General features: G+C 52.3%; 3 protein-coding genes across 4 annotated transcripts in view; all 3 read right to left on the bottom strand.

Annotated features, from left to right (window-relative positions):
* The window catches only part of HOXC4 (homeobox C4), a 39,749-nt gene extending 23,804 nt beyond the window's left edge, over positions 1-15,945 (bottom strand). The window contains exon 1 of the mRNA XM_032173524.1: positions 15,416-15,945. The gene's annotated coding sequence lies outside the window, so the exon portion shown is untranslated. The remainder of the gene's footprint in view (positions 1-15,415) is intronic.
* HOXC6 (homeobox C6) lies at positions 2,046-15,945 on the bottom strand. Of its 2 annotated transcripts, XM_032173530.2 has the most exons (3): positions 15,416-15,945; positions 3,953-4,298; positions 2,046-3,212 (listed from the first exon to the last, which is right to left on the bottom strand). In XM_032173530.2, the coding sequence occupies exons 2-3, from the start codon at positions 4,104-4,106 to the stop codon at positions 2,905-2,907; spliced, it is 462 nt and encodes a 153-aa protein (XP_032029421.1). In that variant the 5' UTR covers positions 4,107-4,298; positions 15,416-15,945; the 3' UTR covers positions 2,046-2,904. The 2 variants fall into 2 exon arrangements, with proteins under 2 accessions (XP_032029421.1, XP_032029420.1); XM_032173529.2 differs by lacking the exon at positions 15,416-15,945 and having other exon boundaries at positions 3,953-4,433.
* Positions 15,946-19,987: 4,042 nt separating this feature from the next.
* Positions 19,988-23,751, bottom strand: HOXC8 (homeobox C8). The gene is made up of 2 exons (XM_032173528.2): positions 23,017-23,751; positions 19,988-21,661 (listed from the first exon to the last, which is right to left on the bottom strand). Exons 1-2 carry the CDS (start codon positions 23,450-23,452, stop codon positions 21,369-21,371), a joined length of 729 nt encoding a protein of 242 aa, XP_032029419.1. The 5' UTR covers positions 23,453-23,751; the 3' UTR covers positions 19,988-21,368.
* Between the last annotated feature and the right edge of the window lie 222 nt (positions 23,752-23,973).

Raw genomic sequence — 23,973 nt, forward strand, 5'->3', positions numbered from 1 at the left:
CATCTCGATATGTTGGCAAAGCCCAACCAAGGGGGAGAGGGAGTGAGAGAGAGAAAGAGGGAAGGGGGAGGAAAAAAAATGGTTCTTGGAATTGGGGGTAGCCAGGACAACAAGCCCACAGCGACACCTGGTGCCCATATGGGGGAATTGCATCCTGGAGCGCCAGCTTGCTTTCCGGTGGCTGGATTTCCTACACTGAAGGAGAAGCTGGTTGTTGGGGCAACCCCTGAGCTAGCCTTTTAAATTCTATTTAAAATTTGGAAAAGATGAGGCCCCACTTATAATGCACAGAGTGCTTTTTGTAATGAAAGCCCCGTTCTCCCAACCTCCAGGGTCTTCCAATCTTCAAAAATGGCTGAGGAAGGGGGATTTAGTTAGGTAAGGTGGCCTATGCCCAGGCTGGAGAACCAATGGGGTTTAACTTAGGTTCCCTAAACCAAAGGTAGAAGTCCCTTGCCTCGCAGGCCCTAAGGCCCCACTACTGCTGAAGAGGTGCCTATCAGCAAGAGAAAGTAGAATTAGCCTCTGAAGAGGTAGACAGAACGCCTAGGAGGGATCCTGAGTGGTCAGAACAAGATAGGGGGGTCATGAAGCTGAGGGTGTTGCGGGCTGTTTGGGATGGATCTGGAGGTGAGCAGCCAGGTGGAGTTGGCTAGACCTCACCAATGCTAGGGTCCCCAGAGTGGCAACAAGGCAATTTTCAAGTGTGTATGTGGACACGGACAGAGCCAGACAATGGTCTAGAGGACTGCTCTGTCTCCCTGTGTGCGATCCTTATGTGGTACCTATGCCAGAGGTTTCAGACAGGAAATAGATGTTAATTGAGGGCATGGAGAAGCAAGATGGAAGCCTCCACAAATATTACGTGAGCATGGCAGAGGAAAAGGCCCGTTTTGTGCCCTTTGGGGAAAGGGTCTCTGGGCCAGGCTTTCCAGGGACCTGAATCCATAAGGTCCACAAGAGAGCAATTTCTGAGCTACCAAGAGGAATGGGGCGGACCTGGGGGGTGGGCAGGGCAGGCGCCTGGGTAGCCTTCGCAGGGTATCTGCAGCCATTCGGCCCCATCCTCTTCCCCGTAGCCCCAAGTCTCATACTTTCCTGCCTGCTTCTTCCCAGGAAATCTCCGCCCCTGCCAGGAGAAGGCCCCCTCCTCACTGGTGGAGGCGCGGGCGAGGGTGGGGGCGCTGGAGGGAATCTGAAGGGCCTGGAAAACTCTGGAGGACTTTTTCCCTCCGGAGACCCCCCCTCAACATCTCTCCCTGTAGGCCCACTGAGGTTTCTCTGGCCAGGCTTGGAGAGAGAAGGCCAGGGTTGATAAATGGTTAGGGTCCGGCTGCGCTCCTCACCCGCCTCTTCACCCGTTTGAGGAGAGAAAAGTAAGGAACCAGCCCGGCTGGAGCTGTAATGAAGAAGGAATTTTGTCCCTGCCACGTCAGGAGTCCCAGAGCAGGCGAGAGCTCAGTTTCCAGGCTTTCTCTCTCGAGATGTCCTTGAATCGCTCAATCCCTGCCGACAGGGCTCCAGTTCCGCGGTCTTCTCTTTCCCTCCGCTCTCCGCCTCCGCCACGTTTCGCAACAGCCAGATTGGCGCGGGCCTGGGGCTTGCTCTCACGCGCCCCCCGCCTCCAACTCCCGGGAGTGGGCGGAGGAGACCCTGCTGCCTGGATAGTGCTTCTTTACTGGTCTTTCGGGGCGCCTCGGGGTTCGGACGCCGAGGACACTGGCTGCCACAGGCAGGAAGAAAGGCCTGCGTGGGGTTGGTGCCCAAACCGACTGATCCCGGCTCCCCCCGCAACAAAATCCTACGCAGCCTTTTGCCGCAGGGTGTGTGTGTTGCTCCGCGCAGGGAGCCCAGAGAGGCCTCCCAGCCCCTCAGTGCGATCGCGAGAACGAACAGAAGGCCGGGGCCGGGCGCCTGGGCTCCGGGAATGGCGAGTACAGAGGGCTGGGGGCTTGCAGGCGGCGGGCAGGCGCAGGAGCGCTTGGAGCCTGCTCCAGCTCTCACCCCGAGGCCGGCGGGCGAGCAAATTAACAGAATTCCCGGTATAAACTTTTAAAAATAATATCAGTTTTATTAAATATTCGAGAACGGACCCAGAGGTTGGATTTATACAGAAGGGTAACACGAAGGGATTGATTTATTTATTTATTTTCTCCTACTGGCTAAACAAACTTCATTCACTTTTTTTCTCTCTTTTTGTAATTTTCCCTCTTTTTTTTTCCTTTTTGAAATTGGATAGGAACACTGACGGTGCTAAACATAAATATAAATACAGAGACCACAAATACAGCTAAAAATATTCACACAGAAACGGTCACAGTTTGTAAAATGCCATAATGACCCCCAGGATTCTTTAAATACGATTTGCCTGGGCTGGGCATTTGCTGGGGCAGAGGGGCTGGGCAGGGACTGCGGGGAGGCCCTGGGGGTTGGTGTGGGGCCAAGGCGCACCCTCCTTGGGCCTCCGGCCCTCCCCGGTTGCCAGGCCGGGCCCTGAGTCCCTGGAGCAGAGGCCCCAGGCCCAGGAGCCGGCTCTCGGCACGGGGGGCGGGGGTGGGGGCGTCGAGGGATTGGGGGGAGCCAAGTCCTCACTTGGAGGGCAATCTGTAGAGTCTGAGTTCAGGGTCCAAGCCCCCAAGGCCTGGACGGGGAAAGGGGCCTGCAGACAAGCCGAGAACTAGCTAGCAAGGGAGCGAGGAGGAGGAGGCGCGTGGTGAAAGAGAGTTGTGCGGTGAGGGAGGGGGTCCAGAGCTGACTTTCAGGTCCACGTTTGACTCCCTAATTTTGTTTTAGGGAATCAAAACACATCAATTGTGCCAGTGATAAATACAGAGTGTGTGATTAGGGGAGAGTTGGGGGGGAGCGAGGGATAAAGGGAGAGAGGGGTGGCAGGGACAGTCCTGGTCACTCTTTCTGCTTCTCCTCTTCTGTTTCTTCCCGCTTTTCCTCTTTTCCGCCCAGGCTGTCGGCGGTGGCCCCTCCGCCGCCCCCCGAGAGAGTGGACGTGAGATTAGATTCCTTTTTCCACTTCATCCGGCGGTTCTGGAACCAGATTTTGATCTGTCGCTCGGTCAGGCAAAGCGCGTTGGCGATCTCGATGCGCCGGCGCCGCGTTAGGTAGCGATTGAAGTGAAATTCCTTCTCCAGTTCCAGGGTCTGGTACCGCGAGTAGATCTGGCGGCCGCGCCTCCGGTCCGCTCCGTAGCCGACCCCTAAAGATCCGGGCACAAAACACACTAAAAGCAATCAGCAAGGCGTCCTCTGCAGACTGTTTTGCCTAGCAAAGTCCTGACCCTCCCAACCTGGCCAGCAGCTCACAGCCCCCTTAGGGCTCTAGCCTTCTCCCTTTTGCCCTGCCCCACCCCCACTGGAGGTACAGCGAGGACCCCAACTTCATTCAGACCTCCCATAAGGTGGGACCTGTGTGTCCCAAAGAAAGGTGTGTGGGGTGTGCGGGGTGGGTGGGGGGGGCGGGGCAAAAGGCAAACAGAAAGCTGCAAGTCTAAAAGCAGATTTTTGAAAAATCCCAGATAATGGGGATGAGGGCCCCCTTTCTCAAGGACTGGGCTCCCCCATCTCCCTAAGCATCCTAGTACCTTGGAAACTTCTCCCCACTTCTCTGCCTCTCCTCTCGCCCTCCCTTCTCCTCAGACTGATTCGACTTTGGGGGCTCCCTTATCTTCTGCTCCCTCCCCTCATCCCCTGCCCTGTTCCTGCCCCCTCAGCTCGCCTTGGAGCCCTCCAATCCGTCAGGGGCCAAGGGGGCCAGGCCCCTGCAAGCAAGCGAGAGGCGAGCTGAGGGGGCAGAAGAGGGGGCCCTGTCTGGGCGAGGAGACGAGCGTGATTGTTTTTATGGGGCCATAAAAAACTCTCTCCGCCCGTTCTTCTAGGGAAGCCGATCATAAAGCCAGTTCAGTTTATTTAATTTATATCTCGGAGCTGTAAAACTCACCACTGTGCGAATTCATTCGCTGCATCCAGGGGTAAATCTGGATACTGGCTTTCTGGTCCTGGGGCGCAGTCCTGCCCTGCTCAGAACTAAAATCCTGAGCGATTGAGGTCTGTGTGTTATGTCCTAAGGTGTTTTGTCTGCAGTTTGAGAGCATGTCTTTCTCCTGGTAAAAGGAATTAGATCCATAGTCATACGGCCCCCGGCTGGAACTGAACACGACATTCTCCTGTGGCGAATAAAAGGGAGTCGAGTAGATCCGGTTCTGGGCAACGGCCGCTCCATAGGTCGAGAAATGCCTCACTGGATCATAGGCGGTGGAATTGAGGGCGACGTTGGGGAGGACGTCCTGGCCCCCGGCGAGGTGGCAGGATAAGGAAGGGTTAGTGAAGTAGGAATTCATCCCTTTGCCTTTACCTGGTCGGCTATGATTTCTTTAATATTTATTTCTGTCTCCAGTTTGTACTCGGAACTAGATGGTTATAGGGACGGCTCCAATCCAGGACAGACAAAATGACAAAGTCAGCTGACCCCCTCCCAGCCAATCGCAAGCCAGATGTCAAGAAGGGCGAAAAAAATCGCTTCTGCTTCTGTTGATTCCCTAGTTGAGACTAAGTGTGTGCTTTGAAAGTAAGACTTGGATTTCTTTTAAAAATATATATGTAAAGGAACTGGTTTGGTGGTGAAGGAGGGGTGCATGTCCCTGAGCAGGGCCTTGGAACTCAGGGAAGGAGAGCTGTACTACCAGGAAATCTCTCAGCCCCAGCTAACTTTGCTGTGCTGTGGCCAGAGCCAGGGCTAGAGAAACCCCTGTATTTTCAATCTGGTTTCATCTTTTATATCTGCCCCCTTCTAAAATTACATCCTGATTTCTCCATGGGAGGAACTCCCTCCCAGCACAGGAGGGGGTCCCCAGAAATCCTGCAGGAAATCCCGGTTTGACACTCCATGGAGTGAGTCCCTCACTAAACTAGTATTTTTTTCTCCAATAATTAAAAAAAAATCAAAAGTAGAAAGAAATTTCATAAAACCTGTTCCCCTGAGTAAGTAGAGTGTGGCTGAGAGTCTTGAATGTAGTAGGGATGTGGGGAACAACTAGGTCTAAAGGGGCAAGACTTCAGGGTACAGTGGCAGAGCTGAAGTGGGCAAATGGGCCACGCATCTGCTCTCCTTTGCCTCCTGGCTCCCTTCTGCCTCCTCCTCAGGATCCCTCTTTTGGGAAAACTCTTCCAGCATTTTTGCCTAAAAGGGAAAATTTATAAAAATGCAATAGAAAAAGGAGAAAAAGAAGTAAAATGTAGGGAGGTGGCACCGGAGGGGGAGAGACAGAGAGAGAGAGAGAGCAAGGAAGAACGAAAACTCTGAGAATCTTTCTAGAGACATCAACTCCTGTTTATGTTGGTGAGAATTTATGATTTGGAGCCAGTGAGGGCCGGTGGGGTAATTCACATAAGATCCAGCCAGAAAGAGAAGGCTGGTGGGGCTCTGATGGACAGTTACCTTCCTGCAGGCTCAAGCTCCTGCCTTGGTCAGAAGCCCCCCTGCCCCCTCCAGACTCAGGGCACCACCAGTGGAGGCGCCCCTGGACCTGAGCTATGAGGCTTGGAGACTTCAGAAAGGGGTTCTAAGGAGCTCTCACCCAAGTGCCAGTCACCCCTGGTGGGGATGGGCCTCTCAGCAGCCTCAACCCCCATTTTATTCCCCCATCTTGGGGCTAAAAAAGGGGAAAAGACGATTATGAAAAGGCAGCTGAATCTGAGGCTTGTGAGGGAGACGCAGTGGGCGAACTGAAACAGCGGAAAGTGTGCAGATGGGGGTTTTCTCCTGATTAGTCCAAACTTAATTTGATATCGTGATATAGGCTGAAATGCTTTGAGTTGACAAAGAGGGGTGGTGGGGAGTGTGCAGGGAGCAGTGAAAGCTCATATTTCCCCCCCACCACCACCATTTTTGGGTGGGTTGGAGAGGAAAGCTGGCTATAACAAGAACCCGGATGTCGCCGGATTTTATGATCTTTTCCTTCTGTGTAACAAAGCGGAGTAATCAATGGGTAGCAATAAAGCCATAAACGGGACTATGCTGAGAAAAAACTCGTTTATTCATCTTCTGTAACGTTAAGGTTTCCCTGGAGTGTCGCTAGGGGGGAAAAATAAAGTTTCGAACCCAAAAGCAGACAGTGTGCAGGAGCTGGTGGAGACAACATGTTAGTTAATACATGAACCTCGTTAGGCGGCTGAAGAGTCTTCCTGCCAGACAATTGGCGTTGGTTTAAAAAAATACAGCCCCAATCCTCCAGAAAGGACAGAAATTTGTCAGTATTTGGAAGGGAAGGGGAAAGACTCCTATAATTATAAAGGTTCCTCCTTCTAGATCACACTTTCTTCTCCCCAAGGAAATGAAGGGGAAAGGGTAGAGGATTTTTAAATTAAGAAAAAAAATTTTAGATGAGTTATCTCATTTTGTGGTGACTTGGCAGGTACACAAACATAGACACCAATGTGAGTTGCTTTTTGCCCTAGAATCCAGCTGTCCTCGAATTCATGGCATGCCTGAGCAGAGGTTTCCAACAGCTGGCTGAGGCTTCAGGCCCCCTGGAGGGCAAGAGGTGGGGGAGATACAACAAGGCAGGAGTACTCTGGGGGCTGAGCTAGGGAACAAGTCAGTGCACCCCTGGACACAAGTAGCCTCTCTCAGAGTTCCCAGCCTCCTTTTTGCCCTGAGGGTAGTGGTGTAACAAGTAGAAGAGGCCGGAAGAGAGAGTAACTCCATCTCCCCCTCCAATTTCAGAGAAAGAGAGATTGCTAGAGGGATAAATCATGTCAGTGATATTTCCTTCAAGATATTAAATTGTTGCAATGTACAACAAATTGAATGATGGAAGATATGATGTCTTAATGAGGTTTCGCCTTCAATGAGTGTTGATTTTCTATGTATTTAAAAATCTCTTTTATGTCTGGGTGGGGGAGGGAAGGACCTTGGACGAAAGAAGGGGCTTCTGGGGCAGCATGGACTACAGCCCCCAGCAAGGATGCCTAGGTTTCCTTGAGCCCCTCCTCAACCATGTCTGGAGAGGAAAGGGGCCCCAAAGTTGGGGAGATTCTCTATTAGGGCCTAAAGTCAGTGGGCTCAGGGAGGTTGGCGACCTGAGAAGCAGAATGTGAGCCTCAGCCCCGGAAAGTTAAGTGTTTTATGACGTCCCTAAACAGAGGGCAGAGACTGAAAGGTCTCGCCGATTTATAATGAACAGAAACCAGCTGCTGGGTGAAAAAGGCAGAAATGCTGGAAGGGGGAGAGAGGGGGAAACAGAAATACAAATAAATTTCTCCACTGCTTAAAGACTTTTGGCAAAATTAATTTTCAACACACTCCCCCCCATTACCTTTCATTCCTGAGGAAAGAAGCCCTCTGCTTTCTCTTAGATCTTTAATTATGCAGCTGAAATTTGCTGAAAGGATTCGATCCAAGGGGGGAGAGCAGGTCAGATGAGCCCGATCTTCCCTACATTGGATTATATTTTCTTTTTCCCATTTCATGTTAATTTTTTTTTGGCAAAAGAAGGCTGTCTATAGGGGGAAAGCTGGGACTTAGATTTTTCTAAATATATTTATATTTTCCTGTTAAATTTGTCTGAAAACAATTATGGAAACTCATCAGCAGAAGCAAGAACAGATGTTTTATTAAAACTGCAGTTGTGCTCTGTAAATATGCACAAGTCTTGGGAAGGAAGGGAGAGAACTTGTTCTTTGTTTCTATAAAACGAGCCTAGAGAAATCAGAGAACACTACCCCCAACCCCATCAGGCTTGCAGGTCTCCTTGCTGCTGCTCTGGCCCCTTGGCCTCCCGAATCAGGCATTCGGAAAGGGCTTGGTGTCAAGAGCAGATTTTCACTTTCAGAGAAGCTTTAATTAGTGGATTCAAAAACAGAATTCAAAAAACACAGAAAAAGAATACAAGGGAAAAGTTGCCACTTGCTTCTCCAATCCTCTCCAATGTAAAACACATGCTTTTGATAGCGCTAATTATAGGAGAGAAATTTACTGCCTGCGCCTTGGACCTGTGTGGGGTGCAGTCACTGGCCTGAAGTCCCCAAGGATAAGGGTGGCATTGCAGCCTGGGCACTTGGGGATTTCCCTAGGCAAGTTAAATGCTACCACTCCAACCTTACTCCCCTTTAGGCCAGGGAAAGGCTGGGGGCCTGTGAGCTCTGAACTGGGGAAAGGGTGGGTGGGACTGGACCCAGCCTGAAGAAGTTCGTGGGCAGGCCTCACCTTGCTGGCTTTGCTTTCCACTCAGCTCTGGGAAATATATTAATTTCTTGGGGAGGGATATTTGAAGTGAGCGGGATGAGATCTGGAATTTTTATTTGGGGACAATATTTTCCAGAGGTCCTCCTTAATTGTGTTCTCCCTGTCTCCTTACTCTCCCCAGATCCCCTAACTCTGCGCGGATGTTTGTAACTCACCAACCCTCGCACACAGACACACATACTCCATTCCTGGCTGCCGCGCGGCAACCACAGCTCGGTGCCTCCGGAGGCTGCTTAGGCACCTAAGCACTGGAGCCTCAGGACTCAGTGCTCAGCCTCAGCGCTTGGCCTGGGTGCTCAGCTGCCTGGACGCGACCGCAGCTGCCCGACCCTGCCCCCACCACCCCCAATTCTCACTTTTCTGAGCAAGGGAAGAACGGTTGCCCCGCTGGCCCCTTTTGTGCCACTGGGCGAGGGCTAAAATCCCTCTTACGGAGAAAGCCGAGTTTCAGTAATTGCTCAGCTCCCCTCACAATCACACTATTTGGTTAAGGCTTTGCTGTTCTGGAGCGACTGCTCAGTTGGCCCGATTGGTCTATGATTAGACTTTTTTATTTAGAAATTAAAAAATAAATTCTACTGCAAATGCCTGGTGTTTTGTGTATAAATAAGCTCCTTTGATCTCCATGGAACTCCTAGTCAAAGGATCAGATCGCAAAGAGAGCCTCCTGGTCTGCCAGAGAACCTGAATGCAGGGAATGCTGTTTAAGAACACCAAAGCATGGCTCACCTAAGGGGCTTCCAGTTTCCAATAGATATGATGGGGGAAGCTGTCTGAGCACAAACCTGCCCCCCCTACACACACCGCATTCCAAAAAGGAACACTCCTCCTTTCAAAGTTTAGGCATGGAGAGAAGTGAAATTTGACACACCTAACACGGAAATGGATCCCATTTGGGGGTGCTAATATTTTGGGGACAGGGCCCGGGCTGACCAGTTGAAGGGAGCTGGGGATCAGCAGGGAGGAGGAAAGGAGGAAGAGGCCAGATTGGGCATGAGAACTGCCCCCAAACACCTCCGAGGCCTGTGCTGGTGACTCCTCTTTTGAGCTAAGAGGTTGAGAGGCTACCCGAGCTGCTTTTGCTTTATTGCAATTAAACAGAGAAGAAAGGTATATGGAGGGGCTCTGCTAACTCATGTCACATTTCCTCTCTCCCCTCTTTCTTTCCAGATTTCTGCCTGACCTTTCCTTACCAGCACTTCACTTATTGCTGCTACCATCAGCAGATACAAACTCTCACATCGGCATTTGTTTGGCTTCTCAATTCACTTCCTGACTTACGGTTAAAACGTAAAATAGGTCCCAAACATCTCTACCCCATCACACTCAGCCCTGAGCCCCCTTCCAGCTCCATCTGTAAAAAATCATTTCTGGCTTTTTGGGGCTGGCGCCCAAGCCTCCCACCTCTATTCCAAGCAGCTGAGTATTAGCTGAGGAGGGGGCTTGGGGAGCGCCTGGGGACACAGCTCTCTGTGAGCTGGGAATGGGGAGAGAGCTTAGACGCTTAGGGACACTTGAGGGGGTAAAGCAAGTGGCCCTGCTTGACCAGGAGAAAAATTAAAATGCAGAATATCCAGAATATTTTCAGCCCCCAGAATAGGGCCTCAAGAGGATGTCATATGAGGAAGAAGCCGCAATAGGGGGTGTGCTGCTCTGCACTGGGTCAAAGGATCCCCAGCCTCCTGGCTTCTTCTATACCCCTCCACATGAAGCACTGCTTGGACCCATTTGAGAGGTTCATGAGAATTATAAAATTGAAGAACTCGGTATTATGACATCACAGTGAGTTATCATATAGAAATTGTAAATGTCCTACCAGTTATACATGGCAGAAGTTTTGTGTGTGGGTTCCCGCCCTCCCTTTATGTTTTTTCCTTTCCCCCTCTTTCTCCCCCTGTCTAACTTCTCCTGCTTGAAAATCAAATGTTGTTATGTTCTGGAACAATATGCCAAAAATAAAACAGCATCCTCATTTCCCTATAAATAATTTTATCCTTTATTGTTTGCAGATCTGAAAGAACCATTTAATCTATGCTGGCAAAAAGAGAGAGAGAGACTGGGAGGGGAAAATTAATTTCAGAAATGAGAATATTACTTACTTCGATGATACTCTTTTAAATTTAATAGCCAGGAGCAAAATTAAAGGCCAAAAGCCAACTATCTGACTCTACACCTGGCGGGATTGGAGACATATAGGATCTTTAGCAAAGGGGCAATTTAATTTTGTAGGATTTGCTTAAATTCACTGCAATTTTGGGGGGCTGAGGAGAGGGAGTGTGGGAGGAGAATGAAATGCTATATCTAGCTTTATGAATCCACCAGCATTACCATGATTTAAAACCCAACAACCTGTGTCTCAGGGAAGCTCCTGCAGAAAGGAGTGGGGTAGTGGGGGACTGGGTTGATGGGGGTGGGCTCAACTTTCTCAATGAGTGTGGCCCCCTTAACCAAGTGGTCACTAAGGGAAGGAAGAAAAGCCTAGGCAAGGGAAGGGCTGCTCAGAAGTCTCTCCACCACAGGGACACCCAGAGGTTTATGGTGTCCCCATAATTCCCCTGACCCTATAAACAGCTGCCCTGTTTTAAGACTATTTCTGCTTCCTTCCCTCCGAAAGGGAGAATGCAGGAGCCTGTGAGGGCAGGAGGGGGTTGCTGGAAAGGGGAGGGAGTTCAGGGATAGCGCTGCACTTTGTTCTCCTGGGCGAGTTCGCTGGTTTGGCGGGTTTCTGACGCAGGGTGGCAGCAGACAAAACAAGTAAACAACTCACAGACACAATAAACAGGAGCGTCTGCGGCACCGTGGCAGAGGCCGTGGGCTGGGCGAGGGGCACAATCCTGGGGTAATGTCACCCCAGTGCCTGGGGTGACCAAGGCCCAGAAAGCCTAAGGATGCCCTCCGTGAAGGGCAGGAGGAAGGTGGAAGAAAGCTACATACCTCTTGGTGTAGTCTGTCTGGACAAGAGTCTTGGGAGGAACCCGATCACCTAGAGAGAGTAGCGGAAAACCCCTCCAGCCCCACTCTGGTCCCTTTTATGGGGTTTTCCACTGACATTGATATTTCCCCTCTGCTCTATCTTTTTGTGTCTCTGGAAGGGAAAAAGGCTGGGAAAGGAGGCCCATCAATTCTCAGCCTCAGTAGCCCATACTCAGTGCTCCAGGCCACAGGCGGCGGGCCCAGCGTCCTCTCCCGTGCTGCCCAGACCAGCTGTCTCCCTGACCAGGTCTTGCCCCGGCTCAGATAGCGAAGAGGATTAAAACACAGTTCATCCAGTAACCAGATCTGGTTATTTGGGGGACCTTAGAGAACTCCCGATCTGCCACCACGGATGCAAATCGGGCTGGGGCGGGTGAGCGGCCGGCTGGGGCAAGCAGGGGGAGAAACAGATACTCACTGCAACCCTACCCCTTCTGGCTTGCCTTTTCCACAAGCTTCTCCAAGCACCCTGGCCAGCAGCCGCCCCAGATCACTGTCCAGAGGCCACCTTATTAACCACTCTGATCCCTTCATCGCTCCAGTGAGGCTTCCAGTGCCAGGTCCCTGACTACTCAGAACTGCTTGCAGCTCCACCATACCCGTGAAAAGAATCCCGCAGAACTCAATTTCAAGACAACTGGTCTCCCTCGTAAAATACTTTCTAAGTTGGGAGAGTTTGCCAGGAGGTGTGGAGAGAAAGCAGAAGGTATTTAGTACTTCCCAGTCCAGCTGCTCGGGCAACAAAAGCAATAAGGTCTGAGAAAGCCTTTATGGCATCCATTGGTTACTGGAACCTGCATACTCCGATTCCAGTGCGCACATATTTCCAGCAGGGCATGCACAGAGGGCCTGCTCAGTGCACCCTGTGCCTCCATGAGTCCACTCTCATCTAGTGAGGACTAACAAAATTTTGCATGCACATAAAATGGTGTTTGAGCGAATAGTGGCAATGGTAATATACAATTAACCACCAAGGAAATACGAGTCTGTATGTATTCATGCATAAGCCTGAGTCTGTACATTTAAGCCTGTATATAATAAATATATAACACTCCCAAGCCTAGTTTCAGAACACAGCCAACCCAACAAGGTCGCCTTCTCCAAACAAGGTTGCATTCTGTCGGGATCACAACTGTCAGACCAGGGAGAGAAAGGGTTTGTTCTGCCCAATTCTCCTTAGCTAGGAACCAGCACATGAAATACAGCGGATGGCAGGGCTGACAAAGCCCCTCGTAAGGGGGGCACGCAAGCCTAAGTGTGCCCAAAGAGTGGGCTCAGAGGGGGAGGCTCCAAGGAATGTTGCCAGGCCCTGACCCACAGATTCAGTGTCTCTGTCCCGGGTGTGCAGAGTCCTTGAGCCAGATTCTATTCTCAGCCACCCTGGCTATTATTAGATAATCACAGAAGGGCTCTCCTGCAGTAAGGACCACGTCAGCAGGGAATGTGGCCTGCAAGGTGGCTGACAGTTGCCACTGGTGGGTCCTCTTGTGCTTCTGTTTGAATGCCAGAGAGGGAGAGAAAGAAGGAGAAGGGAAAGAAAATCGAAAGTAACTGGGAAGCAGAGTTGGTGCTGGAGTCCACTGGGGTCCAGTTTATCCCTTGGCCAGAGTGGAAAATGAAAACAGAGGGCCGGTCGCTGCTGCTATGCCTTCTCTGCTTGCCTCTGTCTTCTAAGGATGATGGGTCTGGGGTGAAGGGCATAGGATGGGGGTGGGGGAGCTGCAGGGCTGTAGCCAGGAAGGGACAGAAAATCAATTAAAATATTATATAAAGACACCTCAGGATGGTGCTGTTAAGCGGCCAACCTCGAACTCTAGCACCCCCAAATCTCGCTGTGGGCACACTCAGTGAGGTCGTTCTAGGATTAAGAGAAATACCCCAGCCTCGCCCAGGCCCGCCCCTCGGGTGGGAGGGGGCCCTTCTAATATTCCAGGTGAATCTCCACTGGCCTGCATGGCCTTCTCTGGAAGAGGTTTTCTTCCGGGGGCGGACAAAGGACACTTGTGTTCCCCCCCATCAGTGGCCATCCACAGGGGCGGGGGCTGACAAAATGCAGGCGAAAGAGAGAAATAGAGGCCTCACCGGTCGGCGATTCCCACATTACGCCAGGAGAAAGGCTCCCTTTTTCGGGCCTCTCGGGGCCCCTCCTGTGTCCCACCGCACTCCCTTTGCCCCTTTCAGGTCCCACAGACTCCGGGTTCCGGCCTGCCGCAGGCTGGATCCTCGGGGCGTCAGCCCCTGGGCCGTGCCTGAGCGGCGGGAGAGCGCGCGGCAGCCGGAGCAGGCGGCGGGCTGGGCCCATTTGGGGAGAGCCAAGCGCTTTTCTCGATCGTAAACAAGGAACGCGAAATTAGCCCCTCGTCAGACGCCTCTGCCGACACACAAGTCCTACTGGGGGGGGGGGGGGGGGGGGGGAGAGAAAATGCCATTTCTTCCCGCGGGAGAATACCTCAGAGGCCTTTATGTTGGCTGCGAAAAGGGAATTTTGGGGGGGGCAGAAACGGAAGGGAAGGGGGTTGTGGGGGGAGGGGAGATAAAATTAACCGTCAGCTCTGGCCCAAGCGGTTTGATCTGAATGCAAACTGTATTTTTAAAAATTTGATAAAAACAGGTTTCTTCCCCCTCTCCCGCCCCCCCCCCCCCCCCACAGACGACGGGTCAGGGTTTAAACAGGAAATCGTGGAGCGATCCCCTCCCCCACTGGGACTTGGCGCAGAATCCCAGTCGCGCCTCTGGGCGAGGGTGGGGGTAGGGGGGGTGTCTTGGCTTAGATTGAAGGTGTGTCTGGCCCCCAGGCTCTCTCGGGCCTCGTCTGGAATATGCTCCCCCACGCCTCCGAGTGTGTCTGCCTGGGTGTGTAGGCGTTTGCGTGTGCGTCGCCGTTTATAAACAGAAATTCACACTTACAGGGGCCGCCTCGGAGCCTCGGACCCAGGCCGGGGAGCAGGGCGGGGTCATATATCAAAGTGCAACACATTCAGGGCCACGTACATTTGGAAGAAATTAAGCCACTGTGTTATGAAACCATATGCGTCGGGTTAAGACTATACAACAGGCCATTAGCACCAATTATTAGAGAGATCCCGAGTGCCCAGGACCCTCCAGCCGCCCCAGCCTGACGCCCCTACCCCGTAAGCCAGTAGCCCCCGGAATCCTCACTGCCTCCACAGTACCTAGCAGACTCTGCCAGGAGGACTGGGCCTGTCCCCGCCCAACCTAGGGCCTTCCCCATTCCCACCTCCGCCCCAGGCGAGGCAGGTCCTAGCCCAGAGCAGCCATGCGTGGCGAGCGGGCATCCCGGTCCAGTGGGCATCCCGGCTGGGATGGCCGCGGTTGGGGTGAGGGGTGCCGGACCTGGGAAGGGAAAGCCGGTAGGCCTCTTTTCTCCGAGCACAAGATGGCTTTTGAGTAGGGCATCCCCCACCCCCACCCTACAACCTCCACCCTCCACCCAACGCAGGGCACCTCCCACCCTTCCATCCGCCCGAGTGGGGGCGGGAGCAGGGGGTGGGCAGACGCTCTCCTCTCGGCTGACGCGCACCAGCCACCAGCCTCCCCTCTAATTGCCAATTAACAGGCCCCGCCAGCCGCCTAGCTGCTCCGGCTTCCTGCTCGGCGGCCCGGCCCTGGGCCCACACTGCGCATGTGTGAGCTCCAGCAGTCGCGCTCTCTGGGAGGGAGGGGGCTGCCAGACAGGGAGGGGACGCTGGAAAGTTTGTTTGGGGGTTGGGGGGCTGACTTTGCTTAGGGGGCAATGGGCACAGCCTCTAGGTTCTCTCTCCTGCCTGGAGCTTGAGCTTCCAGGTCCCCTCCGACCCAGTTCCATTAGCCAAGAGGCCGAAGATCTATAATAAGCAGGTACTGACACAGTGGGCAGCAGAGAGCTGGCGCCCTAGACCGCCGGCTTGAGCCCCACAGGTGCTGTTCCCTTGCCTCCCCACCCCCAACTTGGCACACAGTGACATCAGGACAACACAATCGCCCCACTACCAGTTACCAGTATTCCAGTTTAACCCCATTTCTCTCCCCCCTCCAATTTTCCTCCCCATAATTAACTACGCGCCCACCCTCTCGCCAGCCCCCTCTTCTCCCTAACCAAGACAAGCCGCTGCTGTCCTTATCTTGAAACCGCCACCCAGCTACGGACCATTAGTTACATATTTGAACCAATAAGGAAACACTTACCGAGCGCTGCTGTCACTCTCCCTCTCTCCCTCTCTCTCTGCCTCTCTCTCTCCCACTCTGTCTTTCTCGTCTTCCCTCATTTTGTGCCGCCGCCGAGCCTGTCTCAGCTCCACACACACACATATACTTTATATAAATTCAAAAATAAAAATAATTATAATCATCCAAAAGCCAAACAAAATTAAGGAGAGTTGCAAGAAGGGGGCAGAAGGAAGAGCCTGGGAGAGGGGAGGGGCGGAGGCATCTGCAGCTCCCTAGCTCAACTCCTGCTCCTGCATTCCTCCTGCCCCTTGGGGGCCAGAGGGTCGGGAAGGAAGAGAGAGATGCCCTCAACTTCTGTCTCTCCCCTCCCGTCCCCACCCTCCCCAGCTGCCCCCAGCTTCCGCAACTCCACCTGGGAGGAAAAAAAATTAAATGGGGGAAAAATAATTATTAATCAGATTAATTAAAAAAAATACTGCTAATGAAGGGAGCGCCCAGCGCAGGTTTCCCTGGCAATGGTTAGGCTCGTACAGGGAGGACTGTTCTGCGGAGCGCTCGGAACGGACAAACCACAATAAAAAGTTCACGTTCATGGATGGAATCCACATGACTTCTTGTGGCCAATCCAACTTGTGAGTCGATCGTAAACTTTTATTACTCAGCTGTAAATTTTCTGCAAACAACCGGGAATGCGATGCATTTGTGTAGCGTGTGCAAATGGGCGCCGCGGTCGCCATGTTTACCCAATTCTCTCATAGAGGGAGCATCCCCGGACCCCCACCCCACACCTACCCCCCCCAACGCCCACTCCCCACGGGCCAGGCTGCTGCAGGCGAGCGCAGAAAGAGCTGAGGGCGGACGCCCAGACGAAAGAAAGCTTCAAGCACTGAGGGTCAGTTGCCTCTCCTGGCTTGCCGAGTTTTAAATATTGTCCTTAATAAATGGGGGCATTAAGGTTGGATCAGGGGGAATTCAAAGCTTTGCAAAGATTTGTGGCCTTGAGGCAGTGATGGTTGGTGAATTGCAGGGATTGAAAGGGTGCCTCCCTACCCCCCCCCTTTTTTTTAGTAAGAGAACAACATCCCCTCTATGGAGTACCCCTGAAAGCCCCTACTCCACCCTAGACAGGAACAGTAGTCGAAGACCACTGGCAGCCACCCAACCAAACCTGACCTGGAGTGGTCTGAAGAACCTAGGGGACTAGACCTACCCTGGGCAAGCCTGCAGTGCAGCAGGAGAGGTGAGAATTGGGGGCAACTTCTAGGACCCTCAAAACGACCCTCATCCCCGGGGTCCCTTTCTTAGAGAGAATGACATTTTCCCCCAAGACCATCCCTAATTTCCTTTCCCAGTTCAAATGGTGGCTTATTTGAAATCTTTTTACAATTAAAAATAAAATTAAAGCCCCAAGATCTTGGTCTCTACTTCCTTTTTGCGGGGAGGGGTGCAAGGCAGTAAGCCTTTTGGATCGTGTCAGATTGCCCACACCCCCCTGCCTTTCTCAGAAAAATTTCCTGATTCAATGTCTGGGCAGCTGGGATGTACTACCGAGGCCTGAAAAAATAACCTTTTACTGCCCTGAATTCCACCTTCTGTGCTAAAATTTCGAGCAGCCTGTTTTTCCAGACCCCTAATTTTGAAGGTGAGTCCAGAATAAGTTCCCCCATAGAGACTATTTGCCGGGGGAGGGGCTGCAGCCAGGTCACTCTCCCCACGGGCTCGAGATTTGAAGGCCGGCAGCTTTCCACTTGGTCCCGCATCAAGCTGGCATGGGAATCTCAATGGCTGGGTGCCTCAACCCTGACCAAGAGGGGATACCTCATGCTTTCCCCAAACTTCCTCCATAGTAAGCAAAGCAGTTCCCTAGGCCGGATGCAGGGAACTCGTTTCTTTTTACAAACCCACCCATAAATTTTATAACAGGTAGTTAAAAATTACGACAAGGAAGCGCTGGCCCAGCTTTTCACAATGGGCAGCAGGGAGAATGGGACGGCGCTGCGGGCAGTTCACCGGAAATTTTACTTCTAGACTGTGGCACAACCTGTCCTGAGTTCTCCCTGATTGGGACGGGGTAACTTTCCCAGTCAGCAGGGAGTCATTAGGGCATCTTATCTGGGGAAGATAAGACTGGGGAGACCAAACCACTCGCGTATCCAAAGGTCCCTCAAGGAGCCCTTCAGGACACTCACTACCTCTCTCACCCACCCCCAGATCTCTTGCAGGTCCGCACCTTCCTTGACTGATGCAATGAGGGAGTGGGGAGGAAAAAAAATTTAATCCAGAGAAACGAATTTGCCCCCCAACTTAATAGCTGCATTATTCCACCTCTACGGTTGAGATTAGAATAATAAATTCAAGGAGCAATGAGCGAGATGCTTCAACTCAGCATTTCGAAAGATACTATTTTTCACAAATCACAAATGGCTTTCGGAAGCCACTTTGATTGGCTAATAAAGTAAAGAATGGGAGAGAAAGTCCTATCTGCAGCAGCCGAATGGTCCCCATTCCGGTAATGGGACGGCGGGAGCATTTGGGAGGACGCGATTCTAAAGAGAGCGCATCCCGCTCACAATTACGTTCCCCCATAAAACGGGTTTTTACCTCCATTTCTTTCCAAACGAGAAAACAGAGGCGGTGGGCAGGAGGGGTGGGGGAGCGGGTACTGCATGAGGGGGTGGCTGGGGCTCCCTCGGCTTAGCCCTCTCCATGCCTGGCATCTCGAGTAAAGCCGGGCGCCAGACGCACCCCGCCCTCCGACGCACCGGGCTTGGGGCCACGGACATTGCTGAACAGGACAAGGGATGAATGGGACATTTGGTGTGGGGAAAAGGCGGCGAGGCCCTTCGGAGCCATTTAATGCTGGGTTCATTCCGCTGGGCTACTGGGCCAGATATTTTTATTAATAGCAATCATAATTCCACGTTTACAAACGAAACGGGACCTCGGCCATCCCTCGGAGTATGGAGGACACGCCTGTGGGAAGGCCCGAGGTCTGAGCGAAACGCCCTCTTTTCTGGCCTCCCTGGTGGGTAGCCGGTGTGTACCACTGAGAACAGGGTTACCTGGCTGGTGCCGCTGCTCACAGCAGGGACCCCAAGTTAGAGCAGATTTCTCGGAGCTCCTGCTCAAAGCTGCGCCAGCTGCCTGCAGCCTGGGCTTCCAATTCACAGCCTTTCTCGGGCTGCAGGAGTCCCCTACGAAGGAAGCCCGACTCAATTCTGTACTCAGGCCCGATTTTCAGGCCCGGTTTGCGTGAGGGCCAGTGACTGGGACCTGGGTGAAATTCCACAAAACAAGAGTTGGCCTGGGCCTAGGTCTGGGAAAATCATTGACCAGGAGCTAGACAGATGAGGGGTGGGGAGGAGAGAGAGAGAGAGAGAGAGAGAGAGAGAGAGAGAGAGGAGAAAAAGAAAGAAAGAAAATCTGGCCTCAAAAATATTTCAGCCTTTAGGGGTCTGGTTTTTAAGACCAGAAGATCCCTCCCCTCCCTTTTCCCGTCTCCTGACTGAGTCAGAAGACTTGTATCTCTGGAATTTGGGATTATTTGACCAGAATCTTATTGGCATAAACAGAATTTTTAAGTCCAGGACTCTCCAGAGAGAAGTGAGAGACCCTTCTATCCCCTGGGTCCCTGAGCCTTCAATTCTTCATTTTGGGGAATGAAGATACCAATAAAGATTCCCTCTTACCCCGCTGTGGCTGGGGTGGCAGGCTGTCCACTCAGCAGGCCCATCCTCCAGGCCAATGGCCCACACTATGGGGGCTGGGTAAGCTGCCCAATTGCCAAGGTGAAGTGGGGAGTGGACTTTAAACCGTTTGAACAGAAGTTGGAATGGACGCAAGCGGGCTGAATGACAGTGATGACAATCTTCCTGTGCAGAGGACTGAATTTGAATTTCAGGATGTGGGCTCGGGCTGTTCGCCTAAGGGCTCACTTACTTTTCCCTTCCTTTCTCTTCTCCTTCAGGCTTAAGCTTCCTCATCCTCATTCTTAGCATCCCCCATCTTCAGGCATCTTCAGGCAAGCCCTGCAGACAGGCCAGCCAGTTGCCTTGAGCCTCACACATCCCCACCCGGTTCATTATTCTAGTGCTGGGTGCTGGGTGCTAAGGTCTGGCCACAAGGGGCATGTGGAGATCAGAAGGAACCCCACTATCTCATCCTCAGCCCCAGACCCTGGAAGAAAAAGTCATAGTTGCATAGGGCAGATTCTTTGTCTGGGCCCAGCCCAAGGCTGAGGAGGAGGAGGGTGGATGAATGAGGAAATCCTTCTTCCCACTGGGATCCTGGCATCTGGAAACCCACTTTGTTTGGAGCCAAGATTCCCCCAAGGGCATACCTATAGACTCCTTCCTCTCTCAACCAATGGACTGTTCCTCTTCTTCCTCCTCTCAGCCCCTCACCCCTTTCACCTGCCCTCCCAGGCCAGAATGCTTTCTCAATTCCCAGGCTTCTCTTCTCCTGAGTTTCTCAACCCCAAAGCCAGAGCAGTGAAGCAGACCTTTTCCAGAGAGTTGGACAGGGGGATAAGGAGAGAGAGGGTAGAGAATGGGGAAGAGCTGTGGAGAAAAAGCAAGTCATTCCAGCTTCTATTATTTTTCTTCTTTTTTTTATTATTATGACTCACGTATACAATACAAAGTACTTGGACCAGGAACAGGGCTGTCGGGACACAAAATCTACATTCATAGCTGGACATAAAGACAAATGACAAAAAAATTATTCTTATAGATATATTTTTAACGTTTTTTTTTCTTTCGAGCACATTGCATAAACAGAGAATTCAAGACAGAGTTAACTATACATTCAGTGCAATTTAGTTCTACTCTACCGGGGTTAGAAGCACAATAAAAGCGCACGGGACCGGCGGGCTAGGCAGTCTCAGTTGTTGGGTTTTCTTAGTGAAATAAGCAGCAACAAACGACAACAAAACCGCATTACGAATACTCTCAAAGCAGGATTTCTTTCTATAGGTAGTGATAAAATACGCTGGAGGTTTCTTTCTTTTTTTTTATTTTTATTTTTTTCTCTTTTTTTCTCCTATAGCAGGATTTTAAATTTTTTCTCTTTTTCTTTTTCAAGATTATTGCAGGTTCCCTTTAGGTAGTATGTTAAAGATTTATTATTATCATTTTCATGATTATGGTGATTTCTGAGCACTAACACTAATGCAGCTCAGAGGAAGCCGGGCCCAACAGAATAGAAATCAAACAGCGAAGGAGAGGAAGGCATGGGCCCGAGTGACCATGGGATGGTTAGGTAGGATTTTAGAGGTGACTGCAGGCTCCTATCTACCCTTCTGGAAATGGGGGGAGGGGAGAGACCCACATCTCCTTCAGGTTTCCATCAGGTTCCTAGAGAAAGTCAAGGGGGTTTTTCTAAGCAGGGAGCCCTGGGGAGGGGTAGGGGAAGGGGATATTCCTTGCTTTTTTCCTTATTTCTTTACATTTGTCTTCCTTTCCTTCTTTTCCTTTCTTCATTTTTTTCTGTCCTTTCCTTTTTAGAAAAAGTACATCTAGTACACTAGCCTTAGCATAAAAACAAAACCACAAGTCCTTTTCTGCATTTCGAGGGGGCTCCCCTCTCACATAAATACCAGAGAAGAAGGGAGGTGGGAGTGTGGCGAGAGACACACCGAGGAGCATGGAGGCCAGGTCTCAGATCTTAAAATCCAGAAGGACCCAGAGCGGTGGGGGCAGGGACAAGTGTGTGTGGGGCAAGGAGTGAGACAGAGAGTCCGAACTTTCCACTGTGTCTCGGTCTCCCCCCTCCAGCCCCCAAACAAATAAAGAGCGGGGGAAGTCCAAAGGTAATAAAACCAGAGCTGCAAGTATCTGACAGGTAGTTAGAGTTGTGAGTGTCATTCTATTCTCTATAAAAGCAAATGACAGTCGTAAACTTCTCAATTTATCTGCTACCATAAAACGAAACTTCAAGGGAGTTGCTAAAGGGGGGGGTCTTTCTTTTTTGCTTAGTCCTTGTTTTCTTCCTTTTCCTCCTCTTCTTTCTCCTCTTCCTCATTTCCTTCTTCCTCCACCTTCTCCTCATCTCGGGCTCCCGGCAGTTTATCCTTGTTGTTCTCCTTTTTCCACTTCATCCTTCGGTTCTGGAACCAGATCTTCACTTGTCTCTCGGTCAGTCCCAGGGCATGAGAGACTTCAATCCGACGCTTTCGTGTCAAATAAGGATTAAAGAGAAACTCCTTTTCTAGTTCCAAGGTCTGATACCGGCTGTAAGTTTGCCGTCCACTGCGCCTCCCCGGAGCTGGACAGAAGAAAACCCCAGTCTGGTTACGTTTGGGTGGGGGCTAGGTTTTCCTTTGCCACTCTTCCTACTCTAAACTCCCCTCTCTGATCTCAGTTCCCCTCCCCTCTATGAAAAGGCTAGAGCAGAAGGCAGACAAGGGCAGGAAAGTTGGGGAATTGTTTTGGTTTGGCTTCACCTTGGGAGGTGGGGTGGGGGTGGGGGCTGGGGTCTGTTTGGAAACTGGGGCCTTTCAGGGGCTGGGGGAGCCCTGTAGAATCCCCCCCACCAGGCCTGTAATCCTAGGAACTGGTCTTTGCAGCTTTGTTTACAACTGCAGCATGGCATTTAGTGAGCAAGGCTGGGGACAGAGTGTTTCCAAAAGAAAGGAAAAAAAGCTGGGGGTAAAGAAGAGGGGCTCTGCCCACTGCCCTCTCCTTGTCTCTCTCTGCCTAATGCTTTTCCAATAAGAAAAATAATTGATCTGCTGGAATGTATCACCGCTCCGCCTGATTGCTAACTGGAGACCAGCAAATAAATCATGGGCCATCTCCGCCGGAACTTGTCGCTTTATCGCTTCCCCCTGTACTTCGAAATTGGGCTATGAGGGGCCACCCTTGGAGGGGCTCATGACCTGAGCTACTCTGCAGGTCTCAGGGAGACCCCACAAGTCCTTGATTGGGGGGGTTGCTAGGGTCTTCTGGACCTCAGGGACCCCTAATCTCTATGGCCCCTCTCCTTTTGAGCACTCTTTTTCCCCCTCCTCTCAGGCTCCCTTGTCTTCTCCCAACTGGGGGAAGTACAGAAAAGTTGGGGTAGTGGCCCTCAGGCTGGTTCTCTGAGAGGAGATTGTGGGTGCCCTAGAGAGCCAGAGAGCCTGTCCTTAGAGTCTCACCACTCTCTGGCTAGGGCAGAGAAACAGGGGTCTCCCTTTGCCCCAAGACAGCCTGGCCAGTGTCCTGGACTCCAGGCTCCCTGCCTCTGGAGAAACTGGTTTGTTCCAAAGGCTGACAGTCTCAGGGTACTCAGGGTACCATTCCCAGCCACCTCCCCAACTTTGACTTTAGAGATGGGTAGTAGGAGAGTCAGAGAGAGACAGACAGACAGAGATGGAGAAAACGATTTTTAACCCTTTGCGGCCACACACCAGCTTTCCCCCACCTTCACCCCAATCCCCTAAATGTTCTAGGCACCCCCTCTCTGCCCTGCCCCAGCGGAGCCTTCCCAACCTCGAGAAACCCACCCAGGCACGGGGGTGGGGCGGGAGAGACCCCAAAGCCAGGAGAAAAAGCGAGGGCAGACAAAAAGGAGGCGAGGGAGGGGGGGAAAACCCCGGAGCGCGGGAGACCAAGGGGGAAAGAGAAAAGGCTTCTCACCGTGGGGTCTCATCCATGGAAACATGAGGCTGGGAGACGAGTTTTGATTTAAGTGGCCTTGTCCTTCGCTACTGTTAGTGTTGGCGGAGGATTTACAGTCGGGATATTGCACCACGCTCGCCTCTTGCTGAGCCCCATAAAGGGACTGTCTGGGGAGCGCCTCGTAGCCATAGAATTTGGAGGCGTCTCCGTGGCAGCTAAGCGAGCACGGGTTCTGCTGGTAGCCTGAGTTGGAGATGCCGGAGGTGCCGTGGTGGAAGAAGTCTTGGACGTGGTGCGAAGCGTGCTGGAAGCCGGGCGCCGAGCCGCCGGGCCCGTACACCAGCGCATGGCTCCTGCCCACGCTCTGAGGGAACCGGCAGTCGTAATAGGCCGGTTCCAGGGACTCGCCGCCTTTGTATTTGGAGAACAGGGGGTTGACGAAGTAGGAGCTCATGCTGGGTACATGAAAACCCGCGGCCCCCTCCCCTCTGGCTCACGAGTACCCCGCCCGGTACCCCCGAAACTCCCCTCCCCCCGGGACCGAACCCCAGGCCGGCTGGCTCCCCGGGACTGGGCTGGGCTGGGCTGGTGGGCTGGGGGCTGGGCAGGTTGGGGGACGCCTCGGTGCTGAGCTCGGCCGGCTCAGCAGAGCTCCCGGGGCTGGGGCGCGGGCGGCGGCGGCGGGCGGCGAGCGGGCGGCGGCGGCGGCGGCGCTCCTCACTGTCGGTAGGTAGAGCTCGCGCTCTCTCACTTAGCTCTTTCCTTTAACAGCCCAGGCGAATTCCTCAGACTCCCGGCGGTGGCGGCGCTTACACGCGATTCGCGTTCATCAATCCACGACATGAAGACAGGCGAGAGAGAGAGAGAGAGAGAGAGAGAGAGAGAGAGAGAGATGGCGGGGGTTGAGGGGTACAGGGCTGGGGGGACCTGGAGGAAGGGGAGGAGAGGAGAGGGGGAGGGATGGGGGTGTGTGGT

The sequence above is a fragment of the Hylobates moloch genome, unplaced genomic scaffold, assembly GCF_009828535.3.
Source record: "Hylobates moloch isolate HMO894 unplaced genomic scaffold, HMol_V3 SCAFFOLD_13, whole genome shotgun sequence".
In the NCBI taxonomy this organism is placed as follows: domain Eukaryota; kingdom Metazoa; phylum Chordata; class Mammalia; order Primates; family Hylobatidae; genus Hylobates; species Hylobates moloch.